This window comes from Chrysochloris asiatica, unplaced genomic scaffold (genome assembly GCF_000296735.1).
Source record: "Chrysochloris asiatica unplaced genomic scaffold, ChrAsi1.0 scaffold00227, whole genome shotgun sequence".
NCBI classification, from domain to species: domain Eukaryota; kingdom Metazoa; phylum Chordata; class Mammalia; order Afrosoricida; family Chrysochloridae; genus Chrysochloris; species Chrysochloris asiatica.
In genome coordinates this window covers 4,259,788-4,285,368 of record NW_006408745.1, presented here as the reverse complement: position 1 = coordinate 4,285,368, position 25,581 = coordinate 4,259,788, and the positions used below count along the sequence as shown (strand labels likewise).

The window sequence follows — 25,581 nt, the reverse complement described above, 5'->3', positions numbered from 1 at the left end:
CAAAATGGCCAATACCAGTCCATTTCAGCTCACTAGTGCCTAAGATATCGATGTTCATGCGTTCCATTTCATTTTTGACAACTTCCAATTTTCCCATATTCATGCTTCGTACATTCCGTGTTCGATTTTCATTGGATGTTTACAGCTGTTTCTCTTTATTTTGAGTTGTGCCCCATCAGCAAATGAAGGTCCTGTAGGCTTTTTCCCCACAGGCTTTACTCCATTTGTTGCGTCATCACAGTCAACTGTACTCTGAGGAGGCAGCCCTTCCCCAGTCGCATTTTTAGTTCCTAACAACCTGAGGGGCTCATTTCCCGACACTGTATCTGACAGTGTTCCTCTACTGTTCATAAGTTTTTTAGTGACTAAATATTCGGAAGTAGTTCAGTCTGTCTTTGTCTAGAAGCTTATCTGAAACCTGTCCACCATGGGTGACCCTGCTTGTATTTAAAATACCAGTAGCATAGCTTCCAGAATTACCACAACTCACAAGCCACCACAGTACGACAAACTGACAGACGAGTGGCTGTTAGGCATTCAGCTACCAGCTACTCCAAGGGAGAAAATTAGAATGTTTTCGAAACCCTTTATAGGGTCTCAGTGAGTAGTTTTGGTGCTATCCTGAATGTTAGAAACCATAGTTGTAAGGTGGTTAATTTTCTCAACTGTGCACTGAAAGGTTGGCAGTTCAAATCCCCCAGCTGCTCCATGGGAGATAGTTGTGCCAGTCTGCTTCCATAAAGATTACAGACTTGGAATCCCTATGTGGCAATTCTTCTTTGTCTGATAGGATCATTATGAATCCGAATCAACTTGATGACAGTGCCTTGGTATCCTGAATTTGCAGATGGGAAAAGTAGGCCTCAACACACTTAGTAATCTTTTATCATTATTTTTAACTGTTAGAAACTGTATTAGAAATGGAAATTTAAATTTAAGTATCTTATTCTCCAAGTGTTCTTCCCTCTTCCCTTCTTCATGTGTAAAGATACTACATACCTGATGGCATTTCAGTACTTAGCTTTATATTTACAGTTGTTGTTATGTGCCATGAAGTCAGTTCTGACTCATACCAAGCCTCTATGTAAGATTTCCAAGTAGCAGCTAGTGGCTTTGAACCACTGACGTTGTAGTTGCAGTTCATTGCTTATCCTATAGCTCCATACCAGGATATACAGAGCATTTTTAAAATTGTATTTATACATACGCTTCTATTTTCCACATTTGTATATACCGCTAAAAGTCAAATGGATAAGCACTGGACTTCTAACTACAAATTGGCTGTTCAAATGCACTAGCTGGTTCTTGAAAACATTATATAGAGTCACTGTGAATCAGAACTGACTGGACGGTACTTAACAACAACAAAAGTCAAATAGTTTAAGTTTGGCCATCCTGACCTCCACGGAGCATTTTGGCTATACTTCTTCCGACTCAGGTCGTTTGTTCTTTTGGCAGCCCATGGTACTTTCATTATTCTCCTCCAACACCACAACTTCCATATTTCTTGGCAAAGTTGAGTGAGTGCCTTTAGTGCCCCTCACTTTGTTAAAAGATTTCACTCTGTATTCCATTAATTCTCGGTGCCTTGTTCTATGCTAATTCCTTCAGTGCACCTTGGACTTCTTCTTTCAGTATCTTTGGCTCTTGATCATAGGCTACCTTTTGAAACTATACAGCATCAACCATTTCCTTTTGGTATAGTTACTCTGTATTCCTTCCATCATCTTTTGATGCTTTCTGCGTCATTCAGTAATTTTCCCAGAGAATCCTTTAATAGTGAAACTCGAGGCTTGAATTTTTTCTTCATTTCTCCTAGCTTGAGAAATGTTGAGCGTGTTCTTCCCTTTTGGTTTTCTGACTCCAGATCTTTGCACATTTTGTCTTCTCTAGTTTACCTTTGGAATTTTCTATTCAGCTTTTGTATCTCCCATGTCTTCCATCTGCTTTTGTATCTCTATGCTGGGGAGCATGTTTCAGTGTCTTTTCTTACATCCATTTTGACCTTTTCCTTCTTTATTGTCTTCTTAATGACTTTTTGCTTTCTTCATGTATGCTGTTCTTGATGTCATCCCACAGCTCTTGTGGTTTTTGTCTTTAGTGTCTAATGTATATTTTAAGGTATATCTAAAAAATACCTTAGGGCACCTTAAGTAACAGCTTTATATATACCAGCAGTGAAAAAAAAAAAAACAAAACAACCAATTTGTTCCAACTCATGGTAACCACATGCTCTTATAGGGTAGACCTGCCCCATAGAGTCTTCCTTTTTTTACAGATCAGATCACTAGTTTTTTCTTCCACAGCTACTAGTTGGGGTTGAACTGCCAGCCTGTAGGTTACCACCTGATTGCAAACCCTTGCACTTCTGGAACCAGTTTGTTATTGTTTAGTGCCATTGAATCCGTTCCAACTCTTATCAACCCTATATGGGATTTTTTAATAGGTCATGGGTTTGAACCACCAACCTTGAGTTTCAAACTAAACTTTGTGCTCTAGCACTTATCCTATAATGCCACACCAGGACTGCATACAAATACATTTTTTTGTCCAAGGTCGTATTTGTTTGAATGGACTGGTCTCTTTGAATATGTTTGTGGCTAATTAAAGGCCGTTCCTTGGTGTACTTGGCATTAACTTAGATATTCTACAAAAATACACACATTTTTAAAAGAACTATTATAATTGTTTTAGTTAGTGTTTTACTTTATTAGGACCCAATATAACAAAGTACTCTTAGAAATGGCATTGTGGAGAAAAAGTTTTTAATTTAAAAACTGATGTCTGAAGGCTGAATAATGTATAATATGTTTTAAATGCTGTTATTTATTTTTTATTTTTTTTTTAGGACTGGATGAAAGGTCTGCAGGCATTTTGCAATTTACGAAAAAGTAGTCCAGGGACATCTAATAAACGCCTGCGTCAGGTGAAACATTCTTTTCTCTCATTTGTAATGCTCGTATTTTGTTCTGTCACTTTACTCTTTATGTTCTTTGTTGTATTTACATTTGAATTATTTAAGTAACATGTTCAAATACTTTAGAATTCTTCAGTGAGGTTTATATATTCAAGAATTTTAAGGCCATATTACCACTAGTTTCAGTAGCAGACGAAGTAATTATTTCTTTATGAAGAGGTTGTTCTTTATATACCTGCTGGCTTCTTGATTCATGATTTCAGTTTTGGGGATGAATTCTAAGGATTATTTTTTTTCTACTTAATAAAACAAAACCAAACTAATAACAACAAAGTAGTCTTTTGCATATTTTTATTATATTCTTTTCTCTCTAAAAATTATTTTGATATTTTTTGTAAAAGGAGAACTAGAATGTATTTATTGAAAAGTTCGTTTGACTTACTAATCCTAATAAATTTGTGGGATTACATTGTAATTGCTTTTGAATCCTTTTTGCATAACTCTTAGTAGAACCCTATCTTATTGATACCTTAAAATGTCCTTTTACTTAAATTTATGAAGAATCAGAGCTACAGTTTATCTTCTCAGGTATGTAGGGTCAAGTTTATAGTCTCCATTTCTTTGCTCCCTTTTTTTTTTGGTAGTTAGTCTAGATAATTCCAAGAAGAATGTCAAACACACTTTGACATTCTTAGTTTTTTACTACAGTATTTATTAGTGAAAGTGATTTTTGTTCTATTAATAGAAATTTCCTGTTAAGCTCAGTGAACTTAGCATAGTTTTCTATCAGGAGTTGTTAAATGGTTAATATTAAAGGTTACTCAGTAGTCCCTGTAATTAAAAGGCTGGCCCTTCCCTAAAGACATTTAATCATATGAGTGGACCTCAAAAAAGTTTGTTAAAAATAGAACTAAAATTGTTCCAGTAACTTTTTGAAATTCCCTCTTTAAAATAATCTGTATGAGACCTCAAAACATACTGTAACATTTTGTAAGCTATGGCAAATCAGACTGAATTTAAAAAACAAGATGAGTCTTGTGTGATACTTAAGCCATGAAATTGTCATTTGTCGGTAAAATGTGATATAATCATATCTCTGGTAGCGTAGTGGTTACGAGTCAGGCTGCCAACCTCAAGATCAGCAGTTTGAAACTACCAGCTGTTCTGTGGGAGAAAGATGAGGCTTTCTGTTTATGTAAAGATTTACAGCCTTGGAAACCCTGTGCGGGGTTACTATGAGTCGGAACCGACTCTATGGTAGTTAACAACAACAACAACAATACCATATGAGCTCTTTTTATATGTTAGGTATACTGCTACATGCTGTACATATATAGTTTCTAAACTTTATAACAATCTTGTAATGTTGACATTTTACATTTGAGGAAAGTGAAGTGATGACTTTTACAAGGCCACACAAGCAGTAGGTGTCAAAGAGATGACATAATACTAGGAGATACATGGCTCACAACTTATATTCCTATCAGAGAACTTAACTTCTTGGATTTGTATCCTTTTCTGTAAGATGAAGAGACAGATTCGGTTTTTGAAAAGTACTTTTTAGCTCTAAGACCCTTTATAGAAATATGATCTCCCTAATTTTCATCTTTTACTTTCTGTGAACCATTGTTTTGTGGGAAATGGTATCTTTCTGGATTTTTACAAGAATATAATTGGAGAAATAACTTGTAAAGTTACATTGTTATATTTGTAAAGGTACATATTATTTTAAAGGCTTTGATTGTTGAATTTTATATAATAGGTCACATAAAAGGGAATACAGAATTGATGTTTGATATCTGAAAATTGGGGGAAAACATTATTTTATTGGGCTTTTGTTCACAGTGATCACTTTTGAAACCTACAGCTTAAATCTTGAATCTTGAGTAACTATTGTTATGTTTTCTTTAGGTCAGCAGTCTTGGTTTACACATTGAAGAAGCCCATAAGCTCCCAGTAAAACATTTTACTAACCCTTATTGTAACATCTACCTGAATAGTGTCCAGGTAGCAAAAACTCATGCAAGAGAAGGTCAGAACCCTGTTTGGTCTGAAGAGTTTGTCTTTGAGTAAGTCTCATTTTATCATTGCATTGAGTCATTTTATTTTAAGGAGTAGGATGTGATGCTGTAAAATAAGCATTGAACTGCTAACCACAAGATCTATAGTTCAAACCCACTAGCAACTCCGTGTAAGAAAATTAAGGCTTTCTGTATTGTTTCTTCATCCTGTTTTCTGCCTCTGTATCTAAACTGTCAGAATTAAGTTGCCAGGTTCAGATGTTTTAATAGTGTTATATTGACTCACTTTTGTTAGCAAAGCCCTTGAGTTGTTGGTTTTTCACCTAGTCATTAATCTGAATCAGCATTATTGATACATTCAAAACATTTATTAACTCTTTTACACAAAATGTTTAGTAGCACTCTCAGGACTTACTTGAAGGAATTGTTGCTACTTTAGGAGACTAAAGATGGTAGGGAAAGTGTATAGTTTGCTCTTTGTGTTCCTGCATACCAAATCATAAAACATATTTTCAGTCTACTGTCAAGTTGAAGACATTCAAGTTGTTTAGCAGAAATAAGTCAGTTTTGATGTCAGAACTAAAGCAAATCAGGTAGTATAATGTCAGAATATTTTGTTAATTCTGTTCATCCTTGTTCTCCTTTAGTGATCTTCCTCCTGATATCAACAGATTTGAAATAACTCTTAGTAATAAAACAAAGAAAAGCAAAGATCCTGATATTTGTAAGTTGATAAAAAAAATTTTACTTCTAAATGAAGTGTATTTTGTGTATGTTCTTTTAAAATTCAGAGCTTTATAGAAATTTCAAAAGTCAAGAAAATTATAAGTGCATGTAATGTAATTTAAGTGTTTTTTAAAAAATATTTTTGTTTATAAAGTGTATAAGGTTATGAAAAAAGACTAAAATGGCTAAACTGTACATATTATAAACGTAATCCCTTATGTTTAAAATATTCATCTCTTCACCTTTCTGAATGCATCACTCCTAAGAATAGCGATAACACTACAATATTAACATGTGTATTTCTCTGTGGTACTTCCTCACCTACCTTTTAGCTACGTTTTAGGTTATATTATACTTTCCTAAAGATTTACAGCCTCGGAAACCCTGTACAGGGTCACTATGGGTCGGAACCGACTCTACGGCACTTAACAACAACAACATAGATAACACATAAGGAGCTCTGGTAGCATAGTGGTTATGAATTGGGCTCTGAACCTCAAGGTCAGCAGTTTGAAACTACCAGCTGCTCCACGGGAGAAAGATGAGGCTTTCTGCTCCCGTAAAGATTTACAGCCTCGGAAACCCTGTTCAGGGTTGCTATGGGTCAGAACCGACTTGACAGCACTTAACAACAAAAACATGGCACTGTAGGATAAGCACTAGACAGCTAAGTACAAGGTTGGTGGTTCAAACCCATGTGCGTTTTGAAAACCGTATTTATTACAGGGTCGCTGTGAGTCAGAACTGACTTGAAAGCACTTAACAACAACACAGAATATAAGTCCCTTATAAAGTGGTTGTAAAGAATACTCTATTTAAACAAAATAGTCTTTGACGTGTGAGTATTTTATATATCCACTTTTGGTAGTTAAACTCTCAGTTTTGCCTTCAGCAGCACACCTTTTCTTGTCCTGTTTTTGAAGCAGTAGGCAGGGTATTTTAGCAATTCATGTCAGAATAAATTAGGTTAATACTATCTTAAAAGTCAGGCTCATGGAAGGAAATCATATAAAGATCAAAGCCTAACTTTTTCTGCATAAAATGATTATTCTGTTATTTATATACTATTGCTTAATACTTTTTAGTGGTACTTTACTTTTAAGATAAAATTCAAATTCCTAATAATGACACACAAGAAAAACCCTTTGCTGATCTAACACCCTCCACTTCCACTGTATAATTGTATGTCCTTCTCAAAAGCCGTAACAGCTTCCTTCTAGTCCTTAAAATTGTCCATGGACTTGAAGATTTTAAAAGCATCTGCCATGCCTTCTGTTTGCAATACATCTGTTCCCCACCAACACGGCTACATCTTCTTTGTATTTAGCCACACCCCCAGATCTTGTAAAAAAGCTGAGTGAGGGTATACCTGTTTGGAATGGATTTTTAACCACCTAAGGCAGTTCGAAACTACCAGCTGTTCCACGGGAGAAAGATGAGGCTTTCTGCACCCATAAAGATTTACAGTCTCGGAAACCCTGTACAGGGTCACTATGAGTCGGAACCGACTCCACAGCACATAACCACCACCACCAAGGCTATTGAATAGTTTGGGAGTCCTGGTGTGGCGCTGTGGGTTAATGCACCAGACTGCAGAGCCATTTGAACTTCAAGGCTGTAGTTCAAGCTCATCGCTGCTCCTTGGAAACCCTATACTAGGTCGCTATGGGTCGGAATCGACTCAGCAGCACTTAACAACAACAAGGCTAACCTGGACTCCTGGTGTGGCCCTGTAGGATAAACACTGGACTGTGACCTGAAAAGTTGATGTTTCAAACCTACCAGCTGCTCCTCGGAAACCCTGTACGGGATCGCTGTGAGTCATAACTGACTCCATGGCATTTTATGACACCAACAACAGGCTAATTTACTTATTTCTTTATACTGCAGTAGCACTAACCACTGTTAGATCACTTAATCACACTCCATTGTAATTTGAGTTCTTGCCGCCCTAGTTATACTGACCTCCATGGTGTCATAGATTGTGTCCTAATCATATCTGTATCTCATGTCCTTACCTCTCACAGCATAGTAGGCATTCAGTAAATGAATGAATATCGAATCTTTTATGTTTTTGAAAACTCCTTTAATAAAATGCATTTAACACTATAGAGACTGAGCATCAGGAAAATTCATTTATGTGACTAATTATAGTGCCATTTTTTTAGATAATAATTATTTGATGTTTTTCTATCAAAGTATTTATGCGTTGCCAGTTGAGTCGATTACAAAAAGGACATGCCACAGATGAATGGTTTCTGCTCAGCTCCCACATACCATTAAAAGGTATTGAACCAGGATCCTTGCGTGTCCGAGCACGATATTCCATGGAAAAAATCATGCCAGAAGAAGAGTACAGTGAATTTAAAGAGGTATTAAGTTATTTACCAGCCCAATTATTTTTTATGGCATTATTAACAAATATTAAACATTTTAACAAGATTCACGAAGTTAAATATAGTAATCTAAGTGCTTAATAGCCAATGGACAACCAGAGAAGGTTAAAAAATACAGTTTTGTATAATAGTATGTTGTTGGCCTTAAAAGACTAGAAATATGTAGGCTAAAAGTGCATTCTATTTTTAATGTATTAAAATAGAACATACTTATAAATAGAAGAATATTCAAGACACATTTCATGCTGCTCTCACTGAAAATGCTTAATGCTACATACTTTTAACAGCCTTTTTTGATGTTGTTTTTAGCTTATACTACAAAAAGAACTTCATGTAGTCTATGCATTATCACATGTGTGTGGACAAGACCGAACACTACTGGCTAGCATCTTGCTGAAGATATTTCGTCATGAAAAGCTTGAATCATTGTTGCTATGTACACTAAATGACAGAGAAATAAGCATGGAAGGTAAAGTATCAGTGTGTTATGTGATGGTTTTTTTAAAATGTTGTTGTTGTCAGGTGCCATCGAGTCGGAACCGACTCATAGCGACCCCATGCACAGCAGAACGAAACATTGTCCGATCCTGGGCCAACCTCACTACCACTGCCACACTTGATGCCATCAATGATGCCACCTGGCCAATCCATCTCGTTGGGGGTCTTCCTCTTTTTCTCTGACCCTTCACCGTACCCAGCATGACATCCTTCTCCAGCGACTGTTCTCTTATTTTAAAAATAGGGTTAGATTTTATATATAAAGTATACATGGATGACTTCATCTTTAAATATATTGTTTAATAATCTTGCAAAATAAATTATTTTTCTATTTTTCCTTCATGAAAAAAAGCAATTGGAATGCTAGTTTTAACAATTTCATTAAGGTAAGTTAAAAAGTATTGCTACTAAGGTTCCTATACATGCAGGAGTTTATTCCAAACAAGAAGCATTTAAGTTTGTCTCTGTGGACAGTGTGTGGCTACAGACAGGTTCTCTCAGATGGATCAAAACACTTGTCTTGGACTAAGTAAGGTGCCTTTAAAAATAAGGATACTTTTTGTGTTATTGAAGATAACAGTTTTTTTTTGGAAACTTTTTATTGTCAATTGAGTGAACGTTTACCGAGCATATCATCCATTTTATATCCAATATATCACACACTTTGTTTCATCTCAATGTTTGCAATTCCCTTGATGTGAGACAGCAGTTACCCACTCCCTCCATGTGGTTCCTGTTTCCATCCCACACTCCTTCCCAAGTGCTGAACTTTGTTCCCAGTTAAATGCAGCTCTTTAGATGTTCAATGGTGGATCATTCCATAGTTAGCATATTTCACTAGTGTTGTCCACCTATATACCTATCCACTGCTTGATTGAAAATTGGGCCACAAGGATGATTTCTATTCTGAAACTGAAGGGTGGCTGAGGGCCATAGTCTTGGGTTCTCCAGTCTCTTTCTGACCAGTAAGCTTGGTCTTTTTTAAAATTTTGAGTTTTGTTCCACATTGTCTATCTCCCATTGTGTATGGAATCTTCTAATGTGATCCCTTTCAGAGAAGTTGGTAGTAGTTGCCGAGAACTATAAAGAAAATAATTTTGAGGTCAGAGCTAATACCAGATTTTTAACAAAACGAGGTTGAACATCTTAAATCACTGAAGCTTTGCAACAAGTTTATGGGGATACTGTCCCACATAATGCAACAGATTTTAGATCAAACATTTTAAGGAAAGTGGAGAAGACATCAGAGATGAATCAAAAGAGGGTGGAATATCAGCCTTGATGAATGAAAAAACAATAGCAAAAGTCTAGAAACTGGTCGGAGAAGACTGAAGAATTAACATTGATGTGATAACTACTTAAGTTAGATTCACACATGATTTGGCATTTTCAATTTTAAGTGAACATCTTGGCCTAAGCAAGCTTTCATTTTGATGGGTGCTATAAGCATTGTGGAAAGATCAGTGGTTTTTAAGCAGTATCGAAGATACTGAAGATGCTTTTATTTAATAAGTCTTAACCAAGCAGGAGTAACTTTGGATTGACCAATACGATCTAGAGAACAAAGGTCCAATCAGAACGCTTCCCAGGAGATCTGCTTGGACCAGTTAAATTCAAGACCGGTCATATCAGGAGATTATAGCATCTATTTGGAGGGTTTTTTGGGGGGGATTCCCAAGGAGTAGTTTTGATAGATTTTCTCAAGGACAGGAAAGTTGTGCCAAGAAATTGTTTTCTATCATGATAATGTACCTGCTTATTTTTTGAGGGTAGCAAGGGCTATCCTAAAATAATTTCATTGGGAGACCTTACCCCATCTACACTTCAGCCCTGATCTTGCCCCTTCTGTCTTCTTTTTGTTCCCCCAAATCAAAGAACATTAAAAAGGAACACTATTTGAGTTTTCCAAAACTTTTTTTTAAATGTAGTATAAATTGAAGAAAACAGAAATTTTGTGGGGAAGAGTTACATGAAAACACCCCTTCAGAGGTATATAGCCTTGATGGATTCTGTGTCAAGAAACAGTAGCTTCACATTTTGAGCTTTGTTTTTTTGGCTCACCTTTGTTTGCTAGCTAATAATGGAGGCTAGTATTTATCATAGAGGTTTTTGTAATGGCAAATTAATGTTAAAACACAGCCATAAAATGTGATTGCCTTACTGAGGTCAGTGGCCTATACTGATTGATTATCAAGGATAATACTCTTTATTTTTTATTTACTAATTCACTGCACAGTAGTTGAGTGTCAGCTACATTTTATTTTTAACTTCCATATATAGGTGAACTCCTGGTATGGCTCTATAGTATTAGCACTGGACTTCAAACTACAAGGTCAGCAGTCAAAACCCACCAGCTATTCCTTGGGTAACCTTATTACAGGGTCGCTATGAGTTGGAACCACTCTATGGCACTTAACACCAACAACAACATAGATTGGTAGTTCCCAGGCAACATCAGAGGATACACAGTGCTTTATAAATGTCTTAACAAATATGCCAGAATAACTTGCTTTCCTCTACTACTTTAACTTATTAATAGTGCTTATTTCTGTATACAATTTATAAGTAAACTGTAAAGCCTAGTTCTTTCCTTCTAATCGTAGAATATATAGATGTGTTGTTGTTAAATGTCATTGAGTCATGGATATATTAAGGAATGGATTAAGTGATAGTACATACTTTAAACGTAGATGGTCTTTTCTGTAATATTCATGTTTTAGCAAATTTTACTGACACTCATTAATACTGTTTTGGGTGCACGGGACTTCCCTTAGATATGCACCCTGGACTGTGAACCACAAGGTCCGCAATTTGATCTCACCAGCTGTTCCACAGCAGAAAGATGTGGCATTCTGCTCCCACAAAGATTTAAAAAGCTTCGGAAACCCTATACAGGATCACTATGAATTTGAATTGACTCGAAGGCACTAAACAACAATGGCAACAAAATAGTGTTTTACGTTAACAATTTAATTTATACTGGAATTTTATGTTGTATTCTAATTTGAGGAATTGACATAAATTTTTAAAAGCATGAGATCAATAGGCAGCAAAGCTGGGACCTTGCTCACTAACAGGTTGTTTGACCTTAGTAAGTCACTTAACCATTCTGAGGCTTTTTTTTTTTTCATGTTACAATTCATGTGAAACTTTTTCTCCTGTTCATAATTTAGTGAAGTAATGAATGTAAATGTCATTTGCAGAAGTCTATAGATATATGTCTTTAAAAAGCAGTATTTCAGTACTTTAATAAGCATTTAAATAGCTACAATTATCTGGTAGTTGAAGAAAAATGAATTTATTTCATCTCCAGTTTTGTTCACTTTAGTATAATACTTTACAAAAACTTATAATTATTTATGTAGATGAAGCTACTACTCTGTTTCGAGCCACAACACTTGCAAGCACCTTGATGGAGCAGTATATGAAAGCCACTGCTACGCAATTTGTTCATCATGCTTTGAAGGATTCTATTTTAAAGATTATGGAAAGCAAGCAGTCTTGTGAGGTAAGAATTACATGTTTTAAGTATTTCAGCAGAGAACATATTTTAATAGGTAATGATTTAAAAGGTAATTATATTTTAAGGATAATATTCATGTTCTAAAATTATTCATCAGAGCAGTTATATCTTCTATAATTAATTTATAAAAATGTTATGCAAAACAGACTTTCAAAAGATGCTTGTTATTCTAGGATATAAAAACCATAGTGTTACAGCAGACAGAAACTTCTGAACGTACATTGTCATTTCCCTTACTGTACATTATGTTACTTCTATGTGGCTTTCAGAAAGTGTGCATAAATTGAACTTGTAGAGAAAATATTATTAAGAGATTTATTGTATGACCTAGTAAAGTTCTATGTAGCACTTTGTAAACATCTTTGTTCTTGAATGTTTTTATGTCAGTGTTTACTAATAAATTGATTTAGTGTTGGAAACCTGGAGGAACACCATTGTTGACTGAACTGGGAAATTAACTAGAACTATTCATAGTGACACTATGTCATAGTTACATAGTTTTAGGAAAGGCTCATGAGTCTATGGTATTTTGTATTGAATAAGTTTCATCTCATTCAGAAAAGTCTTTACGTTTTGATGTTTTGATGCTATAACCACTGGACTACTAACCACAATGTCTGCAATTAAAATCTACCATCTGCTTCTTGGAAACCCTATACAGTTGTCTCTATGAGTCAGAACCAACTTGAGTACACTTAACAATGACTGATTTATTTTATAGTAATTGTATGGCAATCTTTTTTCCTATTTAAATCTTTTTAATAGATTTTGAGTCCTGGTGTAGTGCTGTAGGATAAGCACTGGAGTGCTAACCATGAGGTTTGCAGTTCAGGCCCACCAGCCTTACTCCTTGGAAAGCCTATACAGGGTCACTATGAATCAGAACTAACTCAATGGCACTCAGCAACAGCAACTGATTTGTTAGGAAGTGGCCACTATTTCTGTGTTTTGCTTTTGTTTTATCCTTGCCTCCTAGCTGAGAATGCAATATTTTAAATAAATAAATATAGTCAAATCCAACTTTGTGTGCTTGTAAAAATTTATTGCAAAGTACGGTAACAAAATAGAATGGAATATTGGGATTAATCCCAAAGCAGCAACAGGAAATTATTGTATAATTAGTGCTTGTTGTTAAGTTGGATGTAGTTGTCATTGTGTACCATGCAACTGGTTATGACTCATAGTGACTCTGTCTTTGGTTTTTTTAGAGGGACTGGTGGGTTTGAACTGCCAACTTTGTGGGTAATGTGGTTAGCAGTCCAGTGGTTATCCTATAATTCCACACCAGGACCCTTAAATTGGGTAATGAGAATACAAGATGTTACCAGAGATTTTAAAAACTATTTAAAAATTCCCATTTTTTTTTTAAAAAAAAAGGAGAAATAGTGGTAAAAACTGCAACTCCTTGGTTACCTTTATTCATTTGCATTTGTCATTGCCAAGATGACAAGATGAACTTATGTTGATTTATTCCTTTTCTTAGTTAAGTCCATCAAAGTTAGAAAAAAATGAAGATGTGAACACTAATTTAACACACCTGTTGAACATACTTTCAGAACTTGTAGAGAAAATATTCATGGCTTCAGAAATACTTCCTCCGTAAGTTAAAAAATTTAATTTGACAAGAAATTGTTTATCTGCATTTTGGAAAATGTGCATATCTAAAATGTATGAAAACTTTTCATGTTCTGATGTTACTAAATTCTGAAAAAGTTAATGCATATTAATCTTTATATGATGAATTGTGTTTAAAGAAAGGAGTGAATTAAACTAGAGTGAAATAGTCTACATAAAATAAACCCAGTTTTTTATAAAAGGCCAGCATTGTATGATGCATGATAGAGGGAGGGGGGAGGAGTGGTGAAAGACACATCATCCATTTAGTCTATGCCTGAATTTCTTCAAAATGTGTACTTGATAATCATTCACATCTGCTTAAAGACCTCCCATGTTCAGGTAGACATTGACTTGTTATCTGAAGCCAAAATCTGTCTTCCTGAAACTTAGAGTAATAGTGTCTCCTCATTCAATACATACTTGTTTCATACTTTTCATTAGAATGCAGATGTAATCTGAAACATAGAATCCTTTCTTTCAAAGTAAATGTTAAGATGTTGGCTAAATAAATTTATAATAAAAACATGTTTTCTGGTCCCTAGCTAAATGTGACTCTCATACTTAAAGCAATTTACTTCTTTGGGGGGAAAGGCCAATTGCATTTCATTGTGGTTCTTGGCTGCAATGAGGTGAGTATTTTCACTTGTTTTTTTGTACTGAGATAATTGTGTTGTTTTGGCAGGACACTGAGATATATTTATGGGTGTTTACAGAAATCTGTTCAACACAAGTGGCCAACAAACACCACTATGAGAACCAGAGTTGTTAGGTAAGGCCAGACAATATATTCATTACATTATTATATATAGCAAACTAATAGTTGAGTGGATAATTATGAAAATTAGAAAAAAAATGTTTTTGTTAAGTGCTGTCTAATCAGTTCTGACTCATGACAACCCTGTATAGGGTTTCCAAGGAGCTGCAGTGGATTTGAACTGCTAACCTTCTGGTTAGTCAAGAGATCAGGCGATGTATTGCATTAGGCAAATCTGCTGCACAAGACCTTTTTAACGTGTTGAAGAGCAAAGATGTCAGCTTGAGGACTAAGGTGCGCCTGACCCAAGCCATGGTATTTTCAATAACCTCATATGCATGTGAAAGTTGGTCAGTGAATAAGTAAGACCATAGAAGAATTGAGTATTTGAGTTATGGTGTTGGAGGACAATATTGAAACTACCATGGGTTGCCAAAAGAACAAACAGATCTGTGTTTGTTCTTTTACAGCCAGAGTTCTCCTTGGAGGCCAGGTTGGCCAGACTTTGTCTCTCATACTTTGGACCAGTCACTGGAGAGGGATATCATATTTTGTAAAAAAAAAAAAAAGGAAGCCCCCCCTCCCCGCCACCTCCAGTGAGATGGATTGCTAAAGTGGTGGCAACAATTGTGAGGTTAGCCCAGAACTGAGCAGTGTTGCGTTCTGTTGTGTATAGAGTAGCTATGAGTTGGTACCGACTTGATGGCACCTAATAACAACTACATACAATCTAACGTCTTTTTCTTTGATTTTTATGATGGTGCCTTGTTGAATTATTTTTTTATTCACATAATTTTTTTAACTTATACTTTTTTTAGAAGTTACTACCTTTTGTTTGGAGTCCAGGTATTGTGCTGTAGGTTAATGTGCTGGAATTCAAAATCAGTTTGAACCCAAGGTCTGTGGTTCAAGCTTGCCAGCCATTCCTCAGAAACCCTATACAGGATATCGCTTTGATTCAGAACCAACTCAATGGCACTTAACAGCCTGTTGTTTTCAGAACCTGAATGTTCATTTATATTCTGTTTAGTATTTGAAAATTTTATAGAAATATCTTAGAAGTTTCATAACTAACAAAATCTTTAGATAACTTCATGCACCTCCTCCCTGTATGACTCACAGTCAATTTGGTGCTAAGATGGAAGAGCAATAATGGAACCCTCTAGATTGGTTTGTAGTATAGTCTTTGACTCCAGACTAGTTAGTATTCAGTCAGAGTTCTAAAGCCAGATCCTTTCTGTTGTTTCACTCTGCCCATTGTGCAGTATGAGAAAGAATTGCTTTAGTAGGTCATGAAATTTTTGGAGCTTATATTAAGAGACTTCACTGTATTCTAACTTATTTTTCTAATGAAGAAGTAGTTCTGGAGGGGTTAAATTGTTTGCTTAAAGCTGTACAGAAAGTTAGAATCATGGTGTGGCACTGCAGGATAAGCACTCGACCGCAAGGGTGGTTTAAACTGCAAGGTCAGCAGCAGTAGTAATTCAACAGTGACTTTTCAGAAGACCCTCTACAGAGTTTGCTATGGGTTGGGATTGACAGAAAGTTAATGGTAAAGGTGAAGCTAAGGGTAAACCTTGTAAGACCCAGCTGTTATTCTTAACACTATTGCAAGCTTATATTAAAATAGACCCAGACTCATTCAGTGCAATTGAAAGTTTAGTGCCAAAGCATTGGTACTGCTGGCCATCTGCAGCAGTTTCAAAATAATGTAACTTATTATAAAGTAGACTACACACTGCTGGTCATATTACATCCCATAAAAAATCAGGCAACCGCCAAAGACCAATTAATAATAGAGTTATTTTTGAAAATGTACGTTAATCTTGCCCCTGGTCTGAATTTTTTAAAAGGGCTTCTTTTTTCATAGGCAAAATACATTTTGGTTAGTTGAGATATAAATATTTAAAAATTATTGGCTTTGTATTTCTGAATTTTAGCAGTGATTGTTGTTGTTTTGTGCCGTCTAGCTAATTCCAATTTAGCGACCTTGTATAGGTATTCCCAAGGCTATAAATACTTGCAGGAGTAGAGAGCTTCATCTTTCTCTTACAAAGAGGTTGTTGGGCTCAAACTACCAACCTTGAGGTTAATATTCCAGTGCTTATCCTACAGAACCACAGTGCTCCTTTAGCAATGATTGTTGTTGTTGTTGATAAGTGTCATCGTGTTGCTTCCAGTTCTGACTCATGGTGACCCAGTATAGGGTTTCTGAGGAGCGGCTGGTGAGCTTGAACCGTCGACCTTACAATTCATACTGACTTTGCAGCACATTAACCTGCAGTGTTGCAAATAATTGGTTTGCAAGCACATTAACCCGCAGTGCCACACTAGGACTCGTTAGCCTTGATTAGATGAAGATAAAGAATTACAAGCGTACAGTGAAGTTTTAGTTGTCATGTACAGTGTTAATTTTCAGTAACGTATAAGTTTCCAGCAAGTATAATTGTGAAGCAAACAACAGGAAATCCTACTGTGGATTGATTAATGGAGAGGTATTTTAAGGGGCATTTTTTGCTCATAGTGATAATTTCTGTCTCTAGTAAGCTTTTTATAGTGTTGTGTTATAGGGTGGTAAGTACTGAACTGCTAACTAAAAAGTCAGCAGTTCAAACCCTCTAGCTGCTGCAGGGAACTAGTGGGTCTGAATGGCTAGCCTTGAGGTTAGTAGTCCAGTGCTTATCCTACAACACCATATCAGGATTCATGGTGCTTCATACATGTCAGAGTAGGACTGTGCTCCATAGGGTTTTCAATGACTCTATGTTTTGGTAAATAGATTACCAGGCCTATCTTCCAATGTGCTGCTGAGTGAACATGAACAACCAAGCTTTCAGTTAGCAGCAGAGCACATTAAGTTGTTTGCACAATGCAAGAATTCCATTCCAAAACCAAACCAAATTCACTGCCATTGATTCCATTAGCCTGGAATAAAAAATAGTCAGAATAGCCACACTCGTCACCTATAAAGGGAAGTGAGAGAAAAACAGCAATGAAGCGGCGAGCTAAGCCCTACAATGTGGAGAGTGAAGCGTTCAGCTGACAAAAAGAGGGCATATGCACAAGAACACCCACACTTTCAGATAATACCCACTTGACCTGGCTTCAATGACTGGATGATCAGAGCTCAACCAGAAGAAAGAAGAGGACAAAAAGAGTCATCTGATACAATTTGATGAACTTGACCTATACCTATGGAAGCAGTAGCTCAAAAGAGGGAACAAATCTTTACAGCAAGCATCATTCCCACCCCCTCCACACACAGAGTACACAGGGATGGGCAACTTGGACATTGGCTACCCAAAATGGGACGAGGGGGGGCTACAAAGGCAAGAAGTGATAAGCTTACAAGCTTTTAAGAGGGAACCTAGAGCCATAGGGCCAGGAGGAAGGCAGAATCTCTAGTGAGTAGTATCCATTCTGTCTAGGCAGGACTGATTAAGTGAAATGCAGATGGGTCTCTTATGATACAAAAGTGAATAATTGTTATCAGAACTGATTGTGAGGGTTGGAAATGTAAAGGTAGACGTTTTATAGCAAGGAAGGGAGTGATTAACTTTCCAGTCTAGGATCGGAGGTCCCTAGGACCATCAACAGGGGAGAGCCAAGAGCAGGACCCTACCCAGAGAAGCAGTGATGCCTGAGATGGAGGCAGAGATGATGACAGGGAGCAATGGAGCAGCTGGGGACTTTAGATCCAGAGAGGGAGAGCGACTGTGTGCTGAAGACTGGAGGGGTTAGTGTAGGGGGAAGGCTTGCAGGGTATAACCTTTGGTTGGTTGATGACGCATGGAGGGGATTGGAACCATGGCATTGAAACGATATACGATAGAATAAATGTAAAACTAATGTTCTCCCATGTAAACTATCTTATAATTCACAATAAAACATTAAAAAGAAATTGGAATAGTAAATACTATGACTTAACATCTTCTAGAAGTAAATCTAAAATTACAGATTTAGGAAAAGTGAATACTTTTAAGTATGTATCTTCTTAATATATAATACTTGAGCTTATGGTTCTTTTGTTTTTCCAAAACAAGTATGTTGGGGTTTCCCGGTAGTTTAATTTTATGAATAGTTTTCAAAAATGATTTTATATATATATTTTTAACATCACAAAAATGCAAGTTTCTAAAGAAAAATTTTCCTTCCTATCTAGTGGTTTTGTTTTCCTTCGACTTATCTGTCCTGCTATTCTGTATCCACGGATGTTTAATATCATCTCAGGTAATTAGTTTTTGATGAATTTTCAATTAAAGAAATCATATGATCCTACTTAGTAAGAGTACTTGAATTTTTCTGTTAAATCTGATTTTTGTTTTTATTCGTCATTGAGTTATAAAGCATTCCAAAGTACCCCTCCTTTTTTTTTTATCCCCTCTTCCTTTTTGGTTCTTTAGCCTTCCTTTCTATCTAATATATGAAGCCTGAGATAGCATCATGGGACACATTCCACTTTTTTTCCACACTTAACTGTGTCTCAGACTCTGATCATAATGGCTATTTCCAGTCTCCAGTTTGGTTTTGCAAGTTGGGAAGAGCTAGTCACTGTCAGTGCAAGCTGGAACTTACCATCAAATTAAAATGAAAGCTTCAGTTGCTGTAGTGTTCTGTGAGTGTTTATGAAGAAAGAGACCCTGGTTTCTGTAGTGTTGGTTGGCCATATTAAACTTTACTAAATCAATTTTAACCAATAATTTGGTTTTATTACCCACATGTTCACTAGGACACAACTCAGATGTTGAAGACTTTGAGAAAATTGAAATCTGTGATAATAGAATGTGATGACTCAGAGTCCTTCGAGTCATTTTTCTTTTACTAATTTGAAGCTCAGTGTTATAGTTAAAAATACTTTAGAAAATGACTTTTGTAGCCATCACATACCTGTAACTGTATTTTGATATTGTTGTTAAGTTCCATTGAGTTGGTTCTGATACATAGCAACCCAGTATAGCATTTCTGAGGAGTGCTGGTGAGTTTGAATAATCAACTTTGTGGTTATAGTCCAGTACTACATACCAGGACAACTATTAAAATGGTTGAATCTCTTAAGAATTAAAGATTTGTACTCCTTTTGAATAGATTGATTTTTAATGTTGGCCTCTGCATCTATAGGCAGTATATTTATAGTTGCTGGTTAAAATGCTGAGTATGTTCTAAAAGTCAGGCAGTTAAGTATACTATATAGGCTTTTACTGTTAAATAAAACCCTTAAATTTCAGGGCTTAACTTTAATAGTCAAGGAGCTCTGGTAGTGTAGTGGTTAGGAATTGGGCTGCTAACCAACCACAAGGTCGACAGTTCAAAATTACCAGCCATTCCATGGGAGAAAGATGAGGCTTTCTGCTCCCGTAAAGATTTACAGCCTCAGAAACCCTGTGCAGGGTCGCTATGAGTTGGAACCGACTCCACGGTACTTAACAACTTTAAAAGCCAGACAGTTTTAATTATTTCCTGAAATATGTATTATGTTGGAAAGTGCTTCCTGATTTTTTAAAAAAGAATATCAAAGTTCATGTTTTTTCCCCTTAATATAAAGATCCTAGACGTTATCTGTACTCGTCAGCTACAGAGTGGATTTTTTGTAGTCAGTAGAGGTTGTGAGCAGGGATTTGCTTCGATTGCAGATTGTGAATCTGAATGGGTTAAAACTAGTTTTAGCAATTGCCCTTAAAGGAATGTGGAGTGTCACAGTCTTTTTAGCAATGAAGATAAAGTTTTGAAATAATATAAAATATTACCATCCAATTGGGACTTGCTGACTTCTGTAGTAGTACCCTTTTGATAAATCTAAAGGTTCTGATAAAAATGCATTCCATTTTTTCCCTTTTATCTCAAGTTCTTTTGAATTATAAGGTCATATATTTTTCAGAAAACATTATAAGCTCTGAATGGAAAAATGTTAGTATTTTAACGGTAAAGAAATACTTAAGTGCTAAATTCATTATGGTTTATTAGGAAATACCTTTGGAATTGGTGTGAGTAGCTGAATTCATTTTTCTTATAGATTCCCCATCTCCTATTGCTGCAAGAACATTGATTTTAGTGGCTAAGTCTGTGCAGAATTTAGCAAATCTGGTGGAGTTTGGAGCTAAGGTAAAAGCATTTTGATAATTTAATATTTGATTTATAAATGAAATTTTGACATGATCAAACAATAAAATACAGCTTACGTGAACTATCAACAGTGGACTTTTTCATAAAGAAAATTTATATTTTCACTGATATGTTTGTATTTTTAAATATCTATAGATTTTACATTTTAATAGTAAAATTTCAAAAACCAGCCTTTAGCCATTATAGAAACTTATGTTTTCACAATTCAGTACACTTCTGTTCTCCAAAATATAAATATGAAAATCAGAATATTTTTAAACATATCCAAATCTGTTTTATTATTTCATAGTAAATATTCATTACACATAAAATATGCTGATGAGTTATTTTAAAAATCTACATGATTCTGCTACCTCTAAGTATACTGACTATTATTAATATTCTGGTATATACTATGTCACCTGCTTTGTGCTTTAATATTGAAAAACTTCTTCATATATCTGGAAACATGTGTAGCCCACTTTATTACTCCGAATGATTACTTACTATCCAGCATTTGGGTACATTATATTTAGAGTAACTAAAATGCTTTTTCCCTTGCCAGTATTGCAAGTATTGCTGTAACAAGTCTCCTTAGTTATACTTCTGTTCAGACTCATCCAGTTATTTCCTTAAACTAACTTTGGAGTAAAATCACTAAATAAAGAAGTATGTACATTTTAAGACTTTTGCTTTGTACTATAGGATTGACCACCAGTAATAATTTGTTGCTTTCCACATTTTTGGAAAACTCAGTAATACTGATCATTTCAATTTTTGCCAGTGGGATGAATATAATGTTAGTTATTGTTTCATTATTTTATTACACTTTGTTGTTGTGTGCTGTTGTGTAAGTTCCGTCTCATAGCAACCCTGTATAGGGTTTCCAGGTGGCTGGTGGGTTTGAACTGCTGTTCTTTGAGAACTCAGTGATACTGATATTTTTAATTTTTGCCAATGAGATGAATATAATGTTACTTAATGTTTCATTATTTTATTACGCTTTGTTGTGTGCTGTTGTGTCAGTTCTGTCTCATAGCAACCCTGTATAGGGTTTCTAGGTGGCTGGTGAGTTTGATAACCTTGTGGTTGTTAGTCTGATGCTTATCCTATAACACCATACCAGGGCTCTTTGAGTCTGAATATTGCTTTTGAATTGCCTGTTGAGGTCCTTATATCATTGAGTTTTTTAGTGATTTTAAGAGAATTGTGTTAAGATTAATAACTTCTGTTTTATATCATAGTAGATATTAGAATGATAAGCAGTTTACTTAACTTTTTAAGTTATCTGAATAACTTTACATAGAGTTGCTATGGTTGGAACTTACTTGATGGCACACAACTGCAATCTTTATCACTGTATTTTAATTCACTGTAGTCCCTGCTATACCACACTCCTAGTTTCGACCCATATTTGTCTTGGTGGTGGTTATGGTTGTATGTCGTCGAGTTGGTTCTGACTCTTAGTGACCCTGTATAGGGTTTCTGAGGCTATAAATCTTTACATGAACAGAAAGCCTCATTTTTTTCCCAGTCATTCATTCTGGTGTCTGGCAAATAATAGTTTCTCAAGAATTATGTTCTGCTGAATTTGAAAACAAGCAGTTTATGTCAACTAACTATGTATTCTGATTTAGTCCAGAATTTCTCATTCTCTCATGAAAAAGTCTCCCAGTTCCTCAGTGTAGCTGTTGCTTATATATTAGAAGGAAAATAATAGCCTTATATGATTAGATAGTTTGAGTAGACATGCATCACTACTGAAGACATAATTAGATTTATAAGAAAAAAAACTGCATTCATGCTTTTTTGTTATTTATGTTGTTTGATGTATATAACAAGCTTTTTATCTCTTTCTTTTTAGGAACCCTATATGGAAGGAGTAAATCCATTCATCAAAAGTAACAAGCATCGTATGATTATGTTCTTAGATGAACTTGGTGTATGTATTCAAGTTCTTTGAAACATGTATTTAGTATAACCAGCAGCTAACCCATTTAAGCAATACCTTTATTGATTTTTCCATCAAGTACTAGAAAAAAATCCCACAAAAGCTACAAATTTTTGTCTACCTTTTTAAACAAATTATAGTTTCATTTGATTATATTTTTTAACACTAAATGGTTTATACCAGACATACATTGAATATGTGCTTTTGGATGACTTATGTGAGCATTTTAGTTTCTTTCCATCTTGCCTTTCAACTCAGCCTTTGAACTTAGTCCCATCTAATTGCTGTGACATACCTGTTGCCTCTTTTGTTGTTGTTAAATGCCTTTGAGTTGGTTCTGACTCATAGCGGCCCTGTATAGGATTGCTGACGTATAGCTGGTGAGTTTGAACCATCAACGTTGTGGTTCAACTGACCTTTCAATTCAGTGATTATCCTATAGCACTGTTGTTGTTGTTAAATGCCATGCAATCTGGATCTGACTCATAGCAACCCTGTACAGGGTTTCCAAGGAGCAGCTGGTGAGGTAGAACTGCCGGCCTTAATGGCCCACACTGACGTTGCAGTTTACCGCATTAACCGGCAATGCCACTATACCTACATTTAATTTGCTGCTTCTATGTGGGCTTTGTAACTGATTTGTAACACAGTGGTTGAGTAAGCACTTAGCTGCTAACCCAAAGGTTGATGTTCAAATCCATCAATGCCTACAATAGACAAAGGTCCTGGGCGATCTATAGAGAAACCCTATGGGCACTTCTACTCTGTCATATACGGTCACTGTGAGTTGGAATCAGTAGTCGCATACAACAGTTATAGTTGTGATCATGTGAAATAAATAGACTGGAGAAGGACTGTTCTTCTGTCTTTTAGAAATAAAATAGCTGTTTTTTTGGTGTTACATACTCAAGCTCACCAGCCACTCCTCAGAAACCCTATACCTGGGTCACTATGAGTCGGAACCGACTCAATGGCACTTAGGATAATTTTATAGTTTGTAAGATTCCTTGGTTTCTTAATAAGGTTGTATTTCCAAAGGACCATAAATAATTCAGTTTATATTTCTATTAATCAGAATAAATTTGTAATGTATATGTAATTTAGGTCAGATGTATGACACTGTTGTTGAGTCCGTTCTGACTCATAGTGACCTTATGTACAACAAAACTTGTTCTCATTAGCCGAAAGAAATCCAAAGAGAATTTTCACTTTTAGAAGAAAAATGAGCCTGGTGTTCATTGTTTGTTTGTAGCAAACTCTTTAAGAAGTTAGCATGCAATCTGAGTGGTGTCACAAGTCTTGTTCCCCAGGAACTACACTATACATGATTTCTTGTTATTATGTGCCGTGGAGTAGGTTCTGACTCATGGCGCCCCCCTGTACAGGGTTTCCAAGGCTATAAATTTTTACGGGAGCAGAAAGCCTCATCTTTCTCCCGCGGAACAGCTGGTAGTTTCGAACTGCTGACCTTGTGGTTTGCAGCTCGATTTGTAACCACTACGCTACCAGAGCTCCTTATACGTGATTTCTACTATTTATTATGTATGGTGCTGTAGGAGAAGCATGGACTGCTAACCACAAGGTTGGAAGTTCAAACCCACCATCCGCTCCTTGGAAACCCTATACAGGGTCACTATGAGTCAGAACTAACTCCACGGCACACAGCCACTACCATATGTTAGTATTATTGTAGGTTTATGTGTTTTTGACATGCTCTGCTTCATTATTGTTTGAATTTGGGAATGCTCAAATTTTTTTCCCATGTAAATTCATGGTAATTGTCTCTTTATGTGGGGAAATGTTTTGAGCTTTTTGTCATATGAGGTAATTGTTTATATAGGTTACATGCTTTGTGCCATTTTGGCTTATGAACAGTTTCATAGGAATGCTCAATGAGGGAGCTTAAAAAAGTTTGGAAAAATTCCATTATATTTTCATTTCTTTCTGCCACAGTCTTTTTGAAACACCCTCATAGTTTCAGAAGGCAGTATGATTCTGGTGTGGTGCTGTAGGATAAGCACTGCCTTGCAAACCACAAGGTGTCAGTGGTTCAAACCCACCAGCCACTCCTTGGAAACCCTGTACAGGCTCATTATGAGTTAGAATTGACTCAATGGCACTTAAAAATAATCCTAATACTTTTTGAGTCCCTTTATACTCTTTTCATTTTCCTTTGCCCTTGTATGAATATAATTATCTTTCAAGATTAACTTCAAACTTAATCTCCTTCAGGATACCTTTGCTGACTTGCAGTATAAAGCACTGGGCCGCAAGGTCGGTTTAAATTGCAAAGTTGGTGGGGTTCAAACTTGCAAGCTGTGCCTCGGAAACCCTATACCTGGGTCACTATGAGTTGGAACTGACTTGACGACACTTAGCAACAACAACAACAACAACAAACCAGATTTAAATAACTTTCATTTGCTTTCTAATTATTCTCTGTATATCTTTAGTAATTAACACTTGAAGCAATTTGTTCTATATCTTCTCTGCTAGATAATACATAAATTCTCTGAAAGTACTGTGGTGTCTATTATCTTTATAACCACCCTTCATAATTGAATAAGTGAATATCTGAATCAGTTGATGAATTAGTAAGAATGAATTACATTCTGCTTAGTCTGTGCACTTGGCTACTAACTTAAAGGTTAGAAGTTCAAACCCACTAGTGGCCCCTCAAGACTTACTCCCATAAGTATTACAGAATAGGAAACTTTATGGGGCAGTTTTAATCTGTCATACAGGGTTACTACAAGTTGAAATTGCCTTAATGACTCACAATAATGTACCATAGAAAATTGAGTGTTTTGCACATTTTAGGAATGCATAGCGAATATTGCCACCATTCCAAAGAGGGGAATGGATTTTATTATAAAAGGTGTTAAATTTTATTCCAAGGCTAGAAAAAACATTTGTATTTAGTGCTAATAATAAAGCTATGTATAACTATAAATTTACCACAGAATGATAAGCACTGGTCTGTGAACTACAAGGTCCGCAGTTCTAGCCCATCAGCTTCTCTGTGGGCAAAAATGGAGACTTTCTGCTCCTTTGAAGATTTAAAGTCTCAGAAACCCTG

The 25,581-nt window shown here is 35.8% G+C and overlaps 1 protein-coding gene across 3 annotated transcripts in view; it reads left to right on the top strand.

The window, feature by feature from the left end:
* Window positions 1-25,581, top strand: part of RASA1 (RAS p21 protein activator (GTPase activating protein) 1) — a 203,983-nt gene that overhangs the window by 166,975 nt on the left and 11,427 nt on the right. For all 3 annotated transcript variants that reach the window (XM_006873189.1, XM_006873191.1, XM_006873190.1), the window contains 11 exons: window positions 2,849-2,926; window positions 4,829-4,986; window positions 5,586-5,662; window positions 7,864-8,036; window positions 8,370-8,529; window positions 11,924-12,066; window positions 13,565-13,680; window positions 14,381-14,467; window positions 18,615-18,682; window positions 20,463-20,551; window positions 22,416-22,493. In XM_006873189.1, the coding sequence (XP_006873251.1) occupies window positions 2,849-2,926; window positions 4,829-4,986; window positions 5,586-5,662; window positions 7,864-8,036; window positions 8,370-8,529; window positions 11,924-12,066; window positions 13,565-13,680; window positions 14,381-14,467; window positions 18,615-18,682; window positions 20,463-20,551; window positions 22,416-22,493 (1,227 nt within the window). The remainder of the gene's footprint in view (window positions 1-2,848; window positions 2,927-4,828; window positions 4,987-5,585; window positions 5,663-7,863; window positions 8,037-8,369; window positions 8,530-11,923; window positions 12,067-13,564; window positions 13,681-14,380; window positions 14,468-18,614; window positions 18,683-20,462; window positions 20,552-22,415; window positions 22,494-25,581) is intronic.